Source organism: Rhea americana, unplaced genomic scaffold (assembly GCF_003343005.1).
Source record: "Rhea americana isolate MKP2758 unplaced genomic scaffold, rheAme1 scaffold_124, whole genome shotgun sequence".
Lineage (NCBI taxonomy): Eukaryota > Metazoa > Chordata > Aves > Rheiformes > Rheidae > Rhea > Rhea americana.
Genome location: NW_028185306.1, coordinates 2,502,520 through 2,521,557, shown reverse-complemented (window position 1 = coordinate 2,521,557; position 19,038 = coordinate 2,502,520). Strand labels below are relative to the sequence as shown.

At 37.2% G+C, this 19,038-nt stretch overlaps 1 protein-coding gene across 1 annotated transcript in view; it reads right to left on the bottom strand.

Annotated features, from left to right (window-relative positions):
• Positions 1-1,276: 1,276 nt before the first annotated feature.
• The window catches only part of PLA2R1 (phospholipase A2 receptor 1), a 41,421-nt gene continuing 23,659 nt past the window's right edge, over positions 1,277-19,038 (bottom strand). Inside the window, exons 17-29 of the mRNA XM_085325887.1 lie at positions 16,893-16,957; positions 16,409-16,512; positions 14,957-15,099; positions 13,894-14,011; positions 12,881-13,011; positions 12,157-12,301; positions 9,102-9,340; positions 8,400-8,568; positions 6,831-6,971; positions 6,294-6,410; positions 5,685-5,861; positions 4,839-4,868; positions 1,277-4,662 (exon numbers count right to left, since the gene is read on the bottom strand). Of these exons, the coding sequence (XP_085182013.1) occupies positions 4,445-4,662; positions 4,839-4,868; positions 5,685-5,861; positions 6,294-6,410; positions 6,831-6,971; positions 8,400-8,568; positions 9,102-9,340; positions 12,157-12,301; positions 12,881-13,011; positions 13,894-14,011; positions 14,957-15,099; positions 16,409-16,512; positions 16,893-16,957 (1,797 nt within the window). The 3' untranslated portion in view covers positions 1,277-4,444. The remainder of the gene's footprint in view (positions 4,663-4,838; positions 4,869-5,684; positions 5,862-6,293; positions 6,411-6,830; positions 6,972-8,399; positions 8,569-9,101; positions 9,341-12,156; positions 12,302-12,880; positions 13,012-13,893; positions 14,012-14,956; positions 15,100-16,408; positions 16,513-16,892; positions 16,958-19,038) is intronic.

The window sequence follows — 19,038 nt, the reverse complement described above, 5'->3', positions numbered from 1 at the left end:
CACACTAAGGGAGGGGCAACAAGATGGAAGGAAAAAATAGGGGGCTAAATTAAGTGCCATTTGTGCCCTGGTGCCCTGGGAACAGGGTAGGAGAGCCAGGATACTCTCCAGAAAGCCTCACCCAGTGTGCAAAATCCTTCTCCTTCCTTACACTCCTGCAAACTATGTTGCACAGGTTTAAAAGCAGCCCCACAGCCACCATATATTTGTAGCCGTTAAATGTGAGTGTGCCGGAGGCAGAGGAAGAGGAAAAGGGAGGAGGATCCCTGAGCAAAGGAGGACAGTGCGGCACCCAGCAGAGGCCCCGATGGAGCTTAGGTGCCCGCTCACAGCTCTGAGCCACAACCCTTCCCTCTGCGCTGTCCTGCTTGCACGTTCCCCTCGCGCGCCCCATAAAGCCGGGACGCGAACGCTGAGCCGGGCATCCGTCTCCCTCAGAGGTGCAGCAGAGCTCTAATGGGGCCAACAGATGTGTTCTCCCCTGCAACATAGTCTGCAAATGTAAGAACGTGTTTTTTTTTTTTTTTTTTTTTTTTTTTTTTTCCACAAATCATAATTTGTGGGAGACCAAGTCTTGCCATACGCTGACCTGAATTTATCTAATCTCTAGCTGGGATACCTCTTCCTCCCCAAAGCAAGCAAGGGGTATGAAAATATCTAATACTTCCTTCTCGCTTAGTGATTCAAAGGCACCAGCATGGCCCGGGAAAACGCAACATTCATCTGCTTGCTCTTGCTCTGGTGAACCCRGTTCTTGGACACAGCAAACACTTCGCTGCAGCAATGGAAGCTTCCACACTGCCATCAGCGTTTTTCCACCTTACTCGCAGCAGCAGTGAACGGGGCCCCAGGCAACACAGCCTCTACAGCCCGGCAGGGAAATTCCTGAAGCCCCTAACTCACGTAACGCTGCCTCTCTCCTAAGGCTGCAGGGAACAGGCAATAGCCTGGGAGAGTCCTCGTGCATCACCGACCCGCTCCCACGTGTTGTCTTTGCTCCCTGCCCCCTCCTCCCGGCACCGCTCGCACCAGTCCCAGGGCACGCGTCCCCTCATCCGCACCCAGGGATCGCCAGCCCCATGGCACTGGGAATGGGCTGCRGCTCCGCACCTGCCTGCACCCGCTGGCCGGGTGGTCGGAGCGGAGGCCGGGGCAGCAGGGTAAAGCTCGGAGCAGCCAGCCCCGCTGCAAAGCCCGGGAACTGCTGTCACGGGGGAGGCACCAAAGCCTGGCAGCTAACGACAGCTGGGCAAAGACTCAGAAAAACTGCAGCACCAAAAGTTACTAGCCACACTTTAATTTTCCAGTTGAAATAATACAGTGAACCTCACTGCCACTATCATCAAGGTCGGTATGAAAATACATTCACCAAATTCTCAGATTAGGAATAGGACAGGAGACCTGTGAGTGAGGGAAATTGAAAGGAATGGTAATAAAAATTCAGAACAAGGAATAAAAAATAATCAATGATTACATTCTTGTAATATCTGCAATTATAAAAGTTAAGTGATGAAAGATTTTAAAATATTCCCTCCCAACTATTGCAAAGTCTGATGAAAATACTGCTTCAACTATTTTCCCGTAACATAATATCATTTACATCAGAGTTAATGTTAGCCAATAATCACTATTTCAAGGGTAGGATTACTTTTTATATAAATGCCCTTCAAATATATTAAATGATTGTAATACAGCTCAAAGGAAATTGATAAAATGTCTATGTGATGTTTTGTGAAAAAATACACACCTTCATTTACAGAATGAAAATCTGACAAAGTATGCATAACTCAGTAACAGCACCATAGCCTGACAAATACATGTCCTCAGAGTTTACTCTCTTAAACAGAAAACATCCTGCAACTCACTCTACTTACTGAAAAAGGCAGCATTCACACTTGTCAGTGATGATTTGATGAAAGGAAATACGTTGGTTTAAGCTCCTCCAACTGTTGTTTAAGTAGGGGGAATCTTCATGAGGAAAGGAGAGAGGATGACAAGCTATCATAGTTCATGTATATAAACAGCAGATGATCTGAAAATCATGATGATGATAAAAAGCTACAATCCACAAAGTCTAACAGAGGACTTTGCATACAGCCCCAGATAAAGCTAGAGGCTTAAGACCAAACTTTGAAAACATTACTGGAGATGAATGTATGGGGGGGGTCAAACCACTACAGAAAATATATACAGAAAAGCTATGTATATTTTATATGATGGAAGACATCAGATTAAGAACTTATAATAGCTACATCCATGAAAGTTATTGAAAACAGCAAGTTCAAAATTATACTGGGATCAAAATTCTCCATAGCCTTTTTGACAACATTTTAACTTCTGTAAACCAGCACAGAAATACACTAAGTACTCTTAAAAATAATAATAATAGAATTTAATCTTATGCATAATTATGACATGAAAAGGCAATTTTTCCAATGTTTCTAAAATTAGCCAATCTACACAGTCATGTGAAATGTAACCAAAAGCAAGTCATACATTCCTGTGTATAAATACTATACAAGAAATTTCAGTTGGCCTTGCCTGCTAGCTTAATTGTCACAAATGCACCTTCATTTTCACACTCTTGCAAAGTTGTAAGAATGAGTAATCTTAAAACAAACAAACAGAAAGCCCTGCAATAAACACAGCCCTTCACAGCAGCTTTTAGAGATGACTGAAGGGATAATTATTCCCTTCTGAGGTAAGTATTCATTAATGACACTTTGTTTTTCTGTGCTGCAATAAAAAACTCAGAATCCCAAAGAACTTTTCAGATGTTTTCAAGAACGTGGCTGGAGGACTGCTTAGAGAGGTGGGAGTCCCACACAGAGAATAAGTGTTTCTGTCCTAGACCACTGTCATTGAGGTAATGCAGAGACCTGAACCAGGATCTTTCACAACCATCAGCCTAAAGAACAAATTTTCAGTGAAATTTCACAGAAAAAATATTCCAGTATATTTCTCAGATGAAAGACCCCTCCACTAGCACCTTAGTACGACCATGGAAAGTGAAGAATTTCCATTTGGTCTTCTGTTAAACTCAATTATTGCACTCTGACTAGAGAGATAACCACCCTTTGGGACTGCGAATGCAGCTCTCCCACCTATCTTCCTTAACTTTTGAAAGCAGGGGTTCAAGTGTACCTTAATGTACATGTACATTAATACTGCCTGCAGAAATATTGTAGGTGGACAATAAAGCAATTTATTGCCACAACTTCGGCAACGTTTAAAATAATACTTTTCTTCAACTAGATATGGACTAAAACTGCGATTAGAAGTAGTTGATGGGATTTAATTTCTGAAAACAAACTAGGCAAGAGATCTCATAGTTGAATCTTTAACAGGACACTGGAAGCATCTCCAGTGAATATACTAACTTTGGAATGACAAAGTCCATGTGCCATTATACCTCTTGACTAATTTATTTTATAACACCATGTAGGGATAATGAACCAAATTAGGTAAACTCTGGAACTCCCAAATCAGAAGTGACTTCATCTCTCTACAAGCTTGGAAAACCACCTGGCAATATTCCACTGTCTGAAAAAATAACTTTGTTCTTTTTACAGAAGGAGTAGGTGTTAAGAAAAAACTATCCCATAATCCCTGGGAGATGTTTCAGGGTTCCTAAATTCATGGCCAAATTTTAAATGCTGGCTCACAAACAAATTCTGTGATGTGTAAAAACAAAACACCAGAGCCCAAACATTCCCAAAGGAAAAAGTTAGAAGAAAATGCCAGCTGCCCTGAGGCCTTGGACACGATTGCCTCATGTTAGCAGTTCCAGGCTGCACGGCAATGGAGCAGCCAAAGCTCCTGGCTTTTCCCTGCGAAACCAATCTCTCCATGACTCCCCAGTGCATCYTCACTTAATTCTGCCACAGAGCACAAGGGTCCAGGCTGGTTTCCACAAGCCTAAGCCTGAACTACTGCCACTAGTGCAAGATGACCCATCCACCTCTGGCAGGACAGGATCGAGTCCAGCATGCTCAACATCTGCAGAACAAGAATTAGGCAACCTCCTGTTTTTTTCCATCACAGCAGACACTGGTAGTCCCTGTGGAGGTTTCCCAGGGAGCACACGCTCCCTAGGACACTGGAGAGCGCAGTGCAGACTGGCGACCACTGAGGACACTTGGAATGGTGCTAGTTTGAGGCTTCTGGTTCTCCGCTCCTCTCTGCCCACTGTGCACCTTGAAAAGTTTCAGAAATGTGGCTGCACAGAGTTCACTAGGAGGGAAAGAGCAGGTGGCTGTTACTTCTCCCCACTCACCACTGTTTGGCAGCATTTAACCATTTTCATTGTCTTCCTTTGTCAGCTTGCCTGCGACCCAAAACCCTGAGAGGATGAGCTGCTCCTAGATTGTGTCTGGCTCAAAAAATGTACTGTAGAGTTCGGTGTTTAATATGGAAGAGGTGATTGCCTGGTACTTCTGAACAATTAATTGTTCTCGTTTCTCTCAAAATCAGAAATGAGAATGCTTTCTTCCAAAGCAGGAACATCAGCATTAATCTGTGGAAAATAGGCATTTCTGACCCACAGTATCCTACTGAAGAGCCTATTATTCTGTTTATAAAGGCACCACAAAAAAGTGGAAATGGCAGCCAGCATCACCAATGTTACTATAACAGCTACAGCTGCAAGCCCACGGTGTGAAGCTGAAAGATAAAGACAGAAATTTTTATTAAACAACATAGAAAAAATCTTATTACTCTTTATATATACCCTATTTTAAATTACAAGTTTAGCAGTGAAAAGTTATCTCACAAAGTATTAACTCAAAATGAGTTATTACTCATTATAAAAAATTAAGAAAGTACCAGAGGGAACTTACATTTTTCAGAGGAAACTGCTGCATCAATATCTGAAATGGAATACAGAATTGTCATAAAATTATCCATGGAATTAAGAGAATTTAAGATGTATATATTCTTTGTAAAATTGATACTCAGAAGATAATCTACATAAAAAACACACAAGAGCAGCCTATTCTTTGTTTAATCTTTCTCAAATCAATAGGATTACAACAGGCCAAGTTAAAAATGACTTACTCTGTCACCCAAAATTCCTTAMATTTAGTGGAACATATTAACTTACATTTTTGCAAGGATGGACAGCAGTATTTATGCACTTTAAAAAAGTGTAAGTGCATGAGCAGAACTGCGCAGAGGCAGATTACGTCTAACTATAAAGTCCAACAGTGACTTTGGCATTTTGGGTGGGCTCTCAAAATACTCCAACTCTTTCACAGGCACATATTCCTAGTGGCCAGGTCTATGCAACTCCCCAGGTCTGTGCCTGAATGTACTGCRGGGTCTACTGAGGCTGCTCTGACTTTCTCTAGTGGCTCACAGATGCAAGAGAAAAGTCTATGGTGGTCTTCTATAATGAAAAGGCTGCCAGATTCCTCAAAACAAGATTACCCTGGCTGGTCTGTGGATCCAGCAGTTCTCAGCAGTGCTGGGGAGGTTTATGCAACATCATAAACTGCCCACAATCTTCAGGCAAAATCAGTGATGAACTGTAGCCTTTGGAATTGGTTTGTTTTTAAAGGTATTTTTTCTAACACAAAGGGACAGAATTATTCAAATGAAAGCTAGGAGAAAGTAAGAGAACAACAGCAAATACGTGAAACATTGATTAAAAAGAAAAAACTGCCTTCTTTTCTAGAAACACATACCTGCATCCATTTTACATACAAATCCCTTTTTCTCTCTGCATGGAGATAATTGCCATACTCCATCCATGGTCCTCAGGCTGATACAGAAATTCCCTTTGAGATGGTCAAACTCAGGCTCCCTGATGCCCCAGTTGGAGTAATTTAAAGGAGAACCATCAAACCAGGATACTGTTTCATCTAAAGGGAGAAGTGATAAATCATAAAATACCATACTGTTTTAGTAAGTATCTGTTTCAGCTGGCCCTACCGTAGCAAAGAAAATATTTTATTAAAGGAATGCCAGGATTTTGTCTGCTTGGCCACTAATTTCCATCTTCTTCAAGGACTTAAAAACATATTACAGAGCTGACACAGAAAGCAGCTTGTACTGCTTCTTGAAGAAAAAATAAAGGTATTCACATACATGCACATACTGTGCATTCAGCTTATTAAAAAAATGTAATAATTAGAGAAAGCTTGGCTATTTTTACTATATTGTAAAGGTAATAAGCAGTGGAAAGAAACACCAAAAGATAACAGTGCTTTGGAACATGGTTACCAGCATTAAAATAAAAACAAAATAAAACAAAACAGATTCTTATATTCCGTTCTCTTCTACCCAAAACTTACTGTCTGTAACAAGCAGAATGTTCAGCCAAACCATTTGCACAGAATAACCAAAACTATGCAATTCTTCCAGAATAAAGGCATTTTCATCTTCATCTTGAATAGTTAAAAGATTAGATCCTACAAGTTAAATACAGAATACATTTTCAATTAATCTATGTCAAAAAATATAACATTAGATTTYAAAAATCTAATGTTAAGAACCTTAATTCAAAAGCTTAACAATTCTACTTATGCTTTCTAACATTTTAAATTTGCAATTAATGTGAATATGTTCATATAAAACTGTTCTCACATGACTTTAAAACAAGTTTGAAGGAAAAAAAATGTGTTTTATGTGTTATTCCAGAAATGAATATTTTCACATAGACAGGAACTACGTTGTACTAGTCTCCAATTTCTTACTTGGCTTATTAGTTCTACCACCAWTACCTTGAACTGGAGAAAAAACAAGCCACAAATTCTATCATTTTAAAAAAATAACATTTTTCTAGCTAACAAGAAAAGATGACATTTTATACCTAGAAAATAAATACTTACCTTGATTCTTGCAAACTTCATATGCTGTATCAAAACTTGTGCCCTGCAGAACTGTGGAAAAGCTGTAGCAATTGTTTTTGAATTTGATCCAAGGAACAGTTTTTTCTGAACATAAGCCTTTATAGTCAGTGAGTTTCTTTTCTGTGACAGAAATCACAGCACAGCTTTATTGGCATAACAAGATACACATTAATATAACATTCCACACATTGTTTTGGGATAATGTTAATAAGCATGTTACTGCATTACGTCTTTATATCCTCTTTTGAAAGTCAATACCTAGGGGTTGTGTATATTGTATTTAGAACAGCAAAACCTGCATTGCTGGCCAAAAAGCTTGCAGGGTTTTAGCAGTACTATCAGGACAATCTAACAAATACTGATATGCACAGAGAGTTATAATAGGGTAGGGCATATCAGAATATTTCTGAAARGCCCAATGTCTCCGGGGGTTGAGGATTTCCAAGGTCTGTGGAGCTTCTCTCCACTAAGCCACAAAGATGAGTTAATGATGAGCACCGCAGCACACTGCAGAGTTTCCCACTGGGTAGAGTAAGACTGAGCCTCTCCAGCCTGCACAGCACTGCAGTGAGGAGTCCCTGTAATGCAGGTCAACTTGCTACAAGCTCRCCTTGCAATACTCATCTTCACTTTTTGGTAGTGTTGTATTTTCCAAGTACATTACCTACGGTCTTAAAGATATCCTCCTCTGTTAGAAAACATTGTCTTCAAATATTAGATAAGCCTTAAGCAACACATGATTACATTATTAGACAAACAAATTAGAAAATTAGAGTCAGCTGCTATTACAAAATCCATGTTAGAGAGTAATTTTTTATCTTGAAGCATTCCAATCAGCTTTCTTCTCAACAGATTTGAAAACTGTAATAAGCTACATCCTGAGTGGCTGGTAATCAATACTACCAACCARGAAGTATTTTCAGAACTTGATGCTGCTAAAGATGCTGTGCAATCCTGGATTGAATGAAATTTCAGAATTGAATCTGGCATCAAATGAAGTCCTGGTAATTGATAGAGGACTGCAGGAAAGAAGTAGTATTTTAGGATGCAGAAAAATATTCTCTCCTTTACAAAAAAGGCTGCAAAAAAATTTTTTTATGTGCAAGCAGTGAACACTGGACTCTAATTTTTCACTTTGCTCTAAATGCTCACCTTCTCCCACCTCCGCAGGTAACTGCAGCAAATATACAGTTCCCTTGGAGCTAGGTTATTAACAGTTAATATTTTTCAYATATAATACAGTTTTCATTGAATAATCAGAATAGTAAATTTCCTGTGTTTTTTTCCTGTTATGAAAATTCTCTGTCCATTTTCTTACAGATTGGACCCGATTTCCAGTATTTTATGGGGGAAAAAAAACATTTCACAAATATGGGATATAGTAAGGAAATGCCAATCGTATTTTTCAAGGAAAATATTTTTCTTTTTTGATTAAAACCATCATTGTTGCTTAGCCTCAGATCAATTCATTTCRTTTCATATACTTCCACTTCAACAGACGCATTTGGAGCTGCAAAAAAATTAATATAAAACTTAACTCTGACTTACTAGGTGGCACATGGCAAACTGCTCCTTGCAGAACTCGTTCACAGTTAGCACTTTTCCAGTGCCCCAAAGAATCAATATAAACACAGCTGCCAAACGCCTGGGACTCATCATCTTCCCAGAAGGTAAACAAAGACTTAGTCCCATCCGACCATTCAAAGTTAAGCCCATTCTGCCAAAACAAATTTAAGATTATTTCTTTGATATGTTCAGCCTTATATAAGCAATGCCTCTTCTTCTGATGTTGTCCTCACCAGATGGAACACAACTTCTTTTATCTCTTCTAAAGCTGKGCAACAAAAAATAAAAGATATAGCCAGCTCTTCAAGGATCTTCACAACTTATTTCTGGGAGACCACAAACTACATCTAAACTGTTATTTTAAGGAATAGACTATTCAGTTCACAGAGCCACAAAAATGAAAACAAGTAATTTTAATGAGAAGCTATAGATTTTTTTGTGTGTTTTTTAAAAATGTTTTCTATGTCTTTTAGTTTTCAGTTCTCATTGTATTACATATTTCCAAGACCAAACTCTCTCTCATAAAACTTATATATCATGTTGCAAGAAAAAACAGTTAGGCCACAAGGGTTTGGGGGTTTCATTTCTTGAACCCAGCTGTTAGAGACTTCAAATGAATGAAATCAAATACTGAAAAAAGTCATTTAGAGAGTCGTATTCACAGATACAGAATCCATTACGTACATCTGAGGTAAAGAGCCCGATCCAGTGGTTGTACCCCAGTCGATTCACAATGACCRTAAGGAAAGCCTGGTGATACTGGTCTGTGATGCTGACCAACTCAGCTCCATTTGCCATGCAGGTTTTTAAAGCTGCATACCACGTAAAATTCCCACGTAGCAGTTTATAAGTTTTGTTTCCATATTCTAAAGTATCTGGCATAGGGTACATTTCAGATGCATTTACGATATGTCTAGATGTGTCTGTGATAAATAGAGAGAAAGGAATTTTTTTTAAACAGACAACAAAGCAGAACAGTTCCCAAAGCATCAGTATTGTCCTTAAAAATGAATGTAAAAATTGCAAACTCTTTAGTTTCTGTGAGGAACTGTGAAAAAAAGAGAGAGAGAGAGAGAAAAGACTAGTAGAACAGTATCTGAAATYCCGCCACAGTACAGAACTGGTCATAGGAGTGAATGAGTTTAATGTATACCAAAAAAGAAAACCTGGATGGAATTAGTTCCACTTACTTGATCTTTAAAGGCCAGTAAGAAATCACATGGGATCTGGGCGTAACCCAAATGTCTAATAGCAGTGTGCTTCCGAGTGCTCGTAACCCYGATACCTTGCATTTAATCTAGATCAGTCCTTTTTTAAAGGGTTATTTTAAATCCTTTTCAAGATCAGCTTACAGCATGACAAAGCCTCACAAATAATCGTGCTGGCACAACTGAGGGGATGACGATACCGGCTCATAGTAGAAATAAGTGGCTGGGAACATTTTTAGCTCATCTTTGATATCTGYGAACCAATGCTGGGAAGAAGATCATCGCACTGCCACTTACAGAAATGCCCTGTGCATAGAGAATTCAATCTCTTTATTATAAAAAAACAAAATTGTAAAAAACAAAACAAAACAAAAAACAGAAGAAAAAGCAAACTTTTTAGATTTAAGAAACAGAGAGAGGGAAAGAGTCTCTTCCATGAGACTCATGGAGATAGAGAACATCTCTGCCCCACCTCAGTCTGTGATGCTGCTAGGCTCCCATTTTTATAGGAGATAGGAGGAAAATGGCATTGCTAACATGCACAAAGTTTGACTGTATACTTTCAAAGACTTAAAATAGGCAGTGCCTTACTTTTAATCCCCTTTGTCAGTCTAGATTAATTATTTCTGTCTGTAAAACTTCACTGTGATTACAAAAAAAAGCAGTTGCTTTGCTAACTCRGTTCCATTTATGGCTAAGATGAGATGAGTGTTAATAAGCACCTTATCATATTAAATAATTTCTTTTTTGTAATTCACAGCTCATTTACAATTTAGAAATTGCTAAGCAAGAAAAGGTTCTGTCCCTAAGCTAGCAGAGGTATTACACACGTGCCACCCCCTAAAGAAAACCCTAGAAGGAGTATACACAGTGAAATGTTCACACAATCCAGACCCAAGCATCACTAACACATTAGAGCACAAGTTAGATCTGTTGGCTTCATTTTAATCTCCTACAGAAAGTAATTTGACAAAAGAGAGGCAGGGTGTGGACAGAATGGCAGAAGCAAAGCCCTGTCTCATCTTTTCCAGAAGTCTGGACATTTGAGCCAATTTAGCAGTTTGCTACTGCCAGCAAGAGGTTGCCTCACTCCTCCCTCGCTTCTCTTCTTCCAGCTGCATATTGCTACACATCGCTCCAGCGCTCGCCTGCCCCTGCACTCAGCCAATGCATTCCGCAAACACAGTGGAAAATGAAATCAGACTGAAAARAAGAAAAAAAAAGAAAGAAAAAAGACGTCTTCCCTGTCAAGAGTCCTGGACACTCAGCCCTGGTGGTTSTGTTGCACTGAAACTCTGCACCACACGCAGCACCGTTTGCAGCAGGTGGAGGCCCCTGCCATCACTGCAACCCGGCAGCTCTTGTCCCTCCTGTGCTGCCTTGTAAAGCCTCTGCCATCCACGTGAAGCAGCAGCAAGAGGTCAAAACGTGAACGTTTCGGATGAAAGCAAAGTACAGCTGGGAAATGCATGTGTATACTAATCCTACACTATGTGTAGAATTACTCCAGCAATGCCCACAGCCATTCTCATAATAAATGTCAAATACATGCATGTGCGGTTTGTATGAGCCACATGTGAGCATTCCCAAAGCTTATTTGTTTATTCTATTTCTCCGCTCATGCTCTTGCCTCTTAAGCTAACAGCAGGAGTTGATCATCTCTTTAGACACAGAGCTTAACTAAGAGGTGATATATAAAGCTGAGCAGTATAAAATAGCCACATTAAGTACAGTGTCCAAGGACACATCCTTACAGGCTCAAATTACAGTCCTCCCCTCGTTTAAGGGTTAATAATTTGCTGTTGCGCTATTTTGGTAACATGCCATGGCAGTTTCATGCTGGCACAACTGCAGCACCTCTTGGGATGGAGTTAGAAAACTTCCAACACACTCTTGGAAAAGTCAGCGTCTCGCACCAAAGAGGCACCTTTGGAACTGATTTTGAGGAAAAAAAAAAAAAAAAAACAAATCAGCACAAAACAGTGTGTGTTCCCTGCAAAAGCTTTGTGTTTCTGGCAAATGAATATTATGTTAACAGAATTAGAAAAGCGTGAAAAGCCAAACTGCATTTGATTAACCAATCAGTCTAGACTGTTCACAGAAATACTTCTTTTAGAGTCTAATCTGACCTAATTTTGCAAGACCCACAAAAACCAAACCAGGAGATTTTCATTTAAGTTACCCATAGGTTTGTCTTCTGTAATTTTATGCTGTTACTCTGCTTGCCATGATACTCAACATGAAATTTCACCTCCCTTCTTGAATCTAAGATATGCAACAGAAAGCTCAAAGTTAGGAACAAAATTTCTCACCAAAATAATTTTTATAAATTACTTCTGCATCACAGGTAATGATTTATTAAATATTGTAGAGATAGTCTGTCTAACTATCAAAGTAAAACTACCTTAGAAACCTTTTRTGTTCCTGAGTTTACTGATGTTTAAATAATCCTAGATGTAAAGAAAATACATAAAATGAATTAAACATTGTAAGAAAGGAGAACAAAAGCAAAACAAACAACAAATCCTTACCCTGAGTCTTCTGGCAGATAAAACCATAATTTTTCTGACAGTTTTCTAAGTACCATTTTCCCGTAAAATAAAAATTAGGGTTATTTGATACCAGTGTACATAGTGGAACTTGTTCTTGAGTGTTGGCACTGTTATAACGCTGTCTCTGTAATCAACACAGAATGTAATAATAATTTTAAAAGATACTGTCTAAAAACAATGCATAACTGATTAAGAATAGAAATGATTATTACCGTCAATTTAGAAGAATAATTAGCTGAAAATCACTGAACAGTTACAAACATTTAGGTAGAAAAATGAACATTCCCATAAATGCAATTTGAAATAACAACCTCATAATAAAAAAGTCACAAAATTTCACTGAACAAACTACTAACTTGATGTAAAACAACACAATAAACTATGAAATTCATAATCTTATTCCTCGGTCTTGCTCAAAAGCTAGTGTAAGATATGGACCATATAATTTAAACTCTGGCACTTATAAGCAATTGCAAGAGAACATGACTAGAACCACAGACTGAATAAATAAATGTCTAAATAGTGCCTTCTTTTGCAACTGCTAGTTATGCTCATAAATCTGCACCCACAGCTGCTTGAAGTTGCAAAAACTGAGAGAAGACTTAATTGCTGCGACCAGTTAGCCCTTATCTTTGTGGCAAGCATGATTATTACAGATAAAACAACAACTTCTCACTGACCATAAAACTCTGGCAATACTTACATGTACCACTTCAACTGGAGACCAGTTGGAGTATGCTGGAGAATTTTCATTCAGCCATTTTTCATAATCATCACTCTGCAAAGCTATCCAAACACTAGTTTTCCGTCCAAATAGATTCATTGTTATGAAAGCTGGAAAATGAAATCAGGGTAAAATATCAAATATAATTTACTGCTAACCACTTAGGTACAGCTGAAGACTCTCCTAACATACTAGAGCACTGAAAAATGTAATCAGTGACCACTGACAATATATATTTAATAAAAAATAAGAATGCAAGCTGCAGAGCATTTCTGTCTAATTATAAAATGAGTTAAATTGATGAACTTCAGCTGGCTGAGGATCTAGTACATTAACTCATAAGTCCTCCAGAAATTTTCACAGTAGTTTGAACAACATAACCATATAGTTCAGGATACCRTCTCTTTGAAAAAGCCCTTCTAAATTTTAGTTGAAAATAAAACTTCTCAAATAAAGATAGAAGATTATATTCCCTCCATCCTCAAAGTTTTACAAATATATCAAACTAAACTACAGATTTTTATGAATAGGGACCACAAAGATATCTGAATGTGCTCACATTCATTTTTCTAACAGTTCCAGCCCAGATCCTATGTGCTATACTATAGCTCAGATTTTAAGTACTACTAAAGGACAAAAATAGGGCTAATTTTACAATAGTATGATATTGCATTCATAATACAGGAATTTTACAAGGCAAATTGTTAAACAGATGTTCCTTTTGGAATTTTTAATTCATTTGTCACTTCTTTTGGTACAAAGCACAGTACAAATTACAATTAATCCCCAGAAGATACCTACAGTCCAGTCCATATCTGATTCTTTACATTTCGGCAAACTGAGAAACACTTACTAACTTGTTTAAAGCAGTGGAACTACAAACAGGGTCTGAGCCTTCTTTGTTCATAACTCTGTACCTACGATTAAACTCCACTACAGCATCATAATGAAGATGAAATCATATGAAATCAGAAGTATTTTCAAAACACTACCTTGCTCCATTTCATCTTCAAGAGAAGCGAGTGACCCATCATATCGACTGCAGAATGCTTGTGCAGAGTACCAGTTTCTCAGGTGGTCAGGATCCTTTGGAATTTGTATCAAAAAGCACTGTTTCAAAAAATAACAGGCTTATTTTTCCTCCAGTGTAAAAGCTATTTACCAACTACTAAGACTACTGGGTCCACATCARCCAACCAGGACATGCTTTTTCAGCATCTAGTGCTTCCTGCCCAGGTTGCCAAGAAGAACAAGTCTTGAATATCATCAGGTGGACCAGAAAAGACCTGAATTAGTGCCACTCAAACATTTCACATACTTTACTGAAAAGTAAATATTTCATTAATTTCTGTTCTGCAGTGAATCTCTCCTAAATTCTTGGTATCAATATTCAGCTTCTACCAACTAGGCTTGGATTCAAATCAGTTGTTTAAAGGTAAATACCATCTGCCTTAAAGCTGTCCTTGTAGCCATTGCAGTTTAGCATTGGAATAAATTTGGTCACCTCTCCATGCATGTTGCTATTAAGGAATGTATGCATTTAAGAGAAGATTGAAGAAATAATTGCCTTTCAACCTTCAATTGCAAATAGACCTCGGTTTATAATTACCTTTGATGAATCCTATTTGAAACTGCATCTTTAGGAGGATGACAACAGTTAGGGATCCATTTAGTATAAGGAGATGTCAGAGTTATTTTTTTCAGGCTATTAAGGCCTCTTAAAGTTGTCATAAATGGAAAAGAGAACATGGAACAGTCTTTGACAGCAAATGCACAAATACACTTGGATAGATTTGCATATATGAATACTCATTTCCTTGAACTAAAGTAAAATTTTTAACACTGTATTAAAGCAACTTATGTGTGCAAAGCTGCTAAATAACCATAAACCTTTGTATCATAAACCTTTGTATCACTGAGTTACTATTTATATATCTAAGGGCCTACTTTCAACAGAGAAGAAAATCTTCAAATMCTGAACAGTCTTTAAGAAGTCCAATTTCTGTCATAAATATAGAACGCATTTGGAATAATCAAAGAAAAAAATTGTTTTACTTTGAATCCAAAGTGTAACCAGCCTTTGGGACACAGTCCTTGTTGGTTCTGGTCTTTTGGAATCTCTTTCTCTATTTTCCAGGCAAATTTACGTTTACAAATACAGGGAAGAGAAACAGTACAATTTTCATCACCCCAAAGTCCTGTGGAAAAAAGAYTGCAGTTCAACATTGACTTGAGAACTAGAAAGCACTTTTTCTTACCCAGATCAGATAGCATTAAGGCTATGCTTTACTGTCTGAGTAAGACAAGATTCTACATCAAATGCATTTGAACATTTCACATTGCAGTGGATTTGATGGCTGAAGAGGTGGTTATTTTTACCCACAGTTTGATTTTAAGTTCCACCAATTCCTTTACACCAATTCACATAACGTACACCTATATCATCATGTATTTAGAAAAGATATTAATATTATGCAAAAAAAGAAATAAATAGAAAAGATGCCTTCCATGTAAAATGTCTTGACTTCCTTCCACTGAAAATTGTTGGCAAGATCCAAATACTGACATAAAATGCTGACATGCTCGAAAAGAAAATAATTTTTTCCGTGGAAAATAGTGCTATCAAAAATTTATTGACCAGTTCCCATCTGTCAGCCAGCTGATGGGACGAGCCCTTTTAGCTGATGTTAACTATAGTATCTCAACTCAAGCATTTGAAAATCATGAATCAGAACCTCAAGATTATGTACAAAAAAAGAGTTTACATTTTTTCAGTTTTGTCTTTTGATACTGGGATTATAACAGTGCAACTAGATTAAATTTTTTCAGATCTTCTCACAAATACAAAGAAAATTCTTTTTGACATGGAAGCTGAGATTTTTACATTATCATATGACTTACATATCTCAAGAAAACACAGACTGTGAGATAATAAAAATCACTGGAACTGGCAACATTAACTTATTTTAATTATTGTAGCAAAATACAGATCCTAGTGATGATGTAAAGGCTAGCACCATGAGATAACAAAACATGGTACCCCAAATCACTCAGCTAATTGGCTGTAGAATCAGAAATAAGTTAGAGACCTGAGCATTTAAAGTTGTGTGCTGACAGTTTATAACTGTAGGAAAAAATGTTGCTCAGTTTATCTGGCTCATTTGCATATGAGAAAACTGACTGTGAAAACTGGCAATGCATCAACATTTATGCTGTGCCACATCAAAGATTCTTAAGTAAAACGAAGATTCAGTATCATTGGAGTATTTATGTTTTGACATTAGACCACTAGAACCACTAACATGCTTTCAGGTCCTATACCCTTGCAGATTCATGATATTTTGCTACTCTTTTCTTATCCATAAAAGCAGTTATCTAAATGCTAAACACACAATAGGACTGTAACACTAAATTATACTTCTTGAAAGCAGTTAAAAAATGTAACCCCTCAGTCCCACAACAGAATCAATTTACAAGTCCTGCAGCAAAGGGAAATATATAATAAACCTGTCTGCGATGAAATGAAGCCACATCTTTTCTCTGGTTTAGGCAGGTAAGTTTCTCTCCCTTCTTTCCAGTTCTGGTATGTTACTGGTGATTCATCTCTCCAGCTGCAGAGAAATGTTAAGAGTGTAATCACACATTTTCCTTTCTTTACCTAAAATACTATCTACATCAGAAATTGTTGCATGCAGGTACAGAGTAGAAAGCTCCCTTTAATTAAATAAGCATTAAAAAAAAAAAAAAAAAAAACACAGTAATGTTGACCACTCACGACTTCGGCTTAAATCTTTTTTACTCCTATCAGAAGAAATACTGCAAACGGAAATAAATTAAGAGTAACATATTCTGAATAATTTTTATATGAGAATTTAAGCTGCCTCTTGAATATCACACAGTCATCAAATGGTTTTAGTCTATTAAAATGAAGGGTGGCTTGTAAACAAGACATGCCAATTACAACCCAGGAGCAGCTGAAGTACAGTCATACCGAAATTCATCACTGAAGTTTTCTGCATGCAATCCAATCCACCAGTGAACATCACTATTCGATAGCTATAAAAAAAAAAATAGTTTGCCATGTATTTAGAAATACAGTTGTCCTCTTATGCAGTCATTAACAAACCCACAAAATCAGATTCTGTCTGTATTCAGGTGAATAGTATCTCCTTTGGATCTCAGTGAGAGTAATAGGTACTAATGTGATTACTCCTATTGATTTCATWACAGTTAATCACTAAGGAGAGCAGGATTTAGTGTCATGTTTACACTGCTGGTATATCTTCTGTGTGCAAGAATATCAATTTTAGGAATTTACAGCCTATCCAGCCTGAAAATTACTGCAGTCTTAAACTGGAATTTTATTTTTCTTCAACTACTACAACCCAGACAATTATTAAACTTACAAAATGCAAATATTTCCATTTACCACTAGAATACTTCTAGCTGTTAGTACCATTTTCTAATTTCCACATTTAATATGCATATTTAACTGACTTCTTATAGCTCACACAGCAGATTAACAGATTTTCATACTGGTTTTAGTTCTCAAGAAAGGTTCTGGATTCCCACTCCCAAAAAGCAAAGTATTACATTTAAGCCACAGAAATGATATAATTCAAACAGCATAAACAGGCACTATTTAGCACGAACTTGACTGCTGTCTTAGAGTATGAGCGAGATTCATTTTTACGGTGAGTTAGCCACTCAGCAGTCACAGTTTTGGGATCTTTGGAAAACAGTTCACAAAGGAAAAAAAAAAAAACTTTGACTATGCAGGACATCATAAAAGCCATGCTGCCTATGAGAAGCACTTATTTTTTCCAGAAAGAACTGAAGCACAGCCTGTGTTATTGTAGGCATATTGTGCTTGGAGTTACAGTTGGAATCAGCTTACACAACAATATGAAATGAGGAAACTAGACAGTCCTAACAAAAAAGAGACTCTAAGGAATGCTGTCTGAATTGGTATCAACTGGCCCTCAGCTCAGTCTTCTAATCATAACATTCACTATGGATTACAGTTTTCAAAGAAATAGTGAAAATGTGATTTCAAATTCTGTGGTGAGGAATTCTGATGAAGTTTCTAATGGCTTATACAATCTCATCTGAAAAGCACACGTAAGTATATTCAGATTGCCTAGTATTATTTTAATGATTTTCATCCTTACTTCTGCTTCCATGAAACAGAATTAGATTCAGCATTTCAATCACTTAAGAACACACTTGGATACTCTATGAAAGCTTAGCCAAAACCAGTAGGCTTTAAAATAGCAGGATCTTTCATGTTTTGTGACAAAACTTCAGGAAAATTAACCCAGGTTCATGTCCCAGCGAAGTAAACTTAGCTTCCTCATGACAGAATGCTTATAAACTTCTGTAATACCCACTACTTATTTTAAATATAAAACTGTGTTTGAAAGATCTTTTATAATCAAATACAACTTTAAAGAAACACTCTGAGCAGTAATTTTAAGTGACAGATCATTTTAACTGAGAAAATACATCATTTTTTTAAGTAATACAGAGTATGACATACAGAGTAGAGTCTGCAACAGATGTGGTGAAGACATTATATCCACTTAGGGTGCTCTTTCRTTATGTTTTTTCAGCCACAAATTGTTGGTTTAAATCTGGTTCATCATGTTTCAATACAAGATTATTTCAGTAATAGTTAAAAACAGTTCATAATTCATTGGAAACTTTAAAAAAAATCTTATTACAAAAATTCCACTTCTATTTTCTATTTTAAGTTAAAAGCAGAGAAGACTATGCAATGTAATGAAAACTAAATAATTATAGGTAAATAGCTTTTTTGACTCAGTACTGGTTGTTCTTTTAAATTGGTTTTGTAATATGGTAACATGGTTTTGTTATTCTTTTACATTACAGCTGTGTAATTTTTGCCCTCAGTAAGGCAGAAAGATCATGGTTTTTCTTTCTTTCTTTCCTTTTTTTTTTTCTATTTTCTGTATTTCTTTTTTCCTGAGAATATCTGAAAGAAAACAGATTGTTTTTTGAGAACTCATCTGCTTCCGCAGCTATTTCTCAGGTTGAAATCTGTTATATCATAGTGGTTAGTACAGAAATCCTGCTTTCCTACAGAAATGGGAATTTAGAGTCAGATTCTTTTTTCC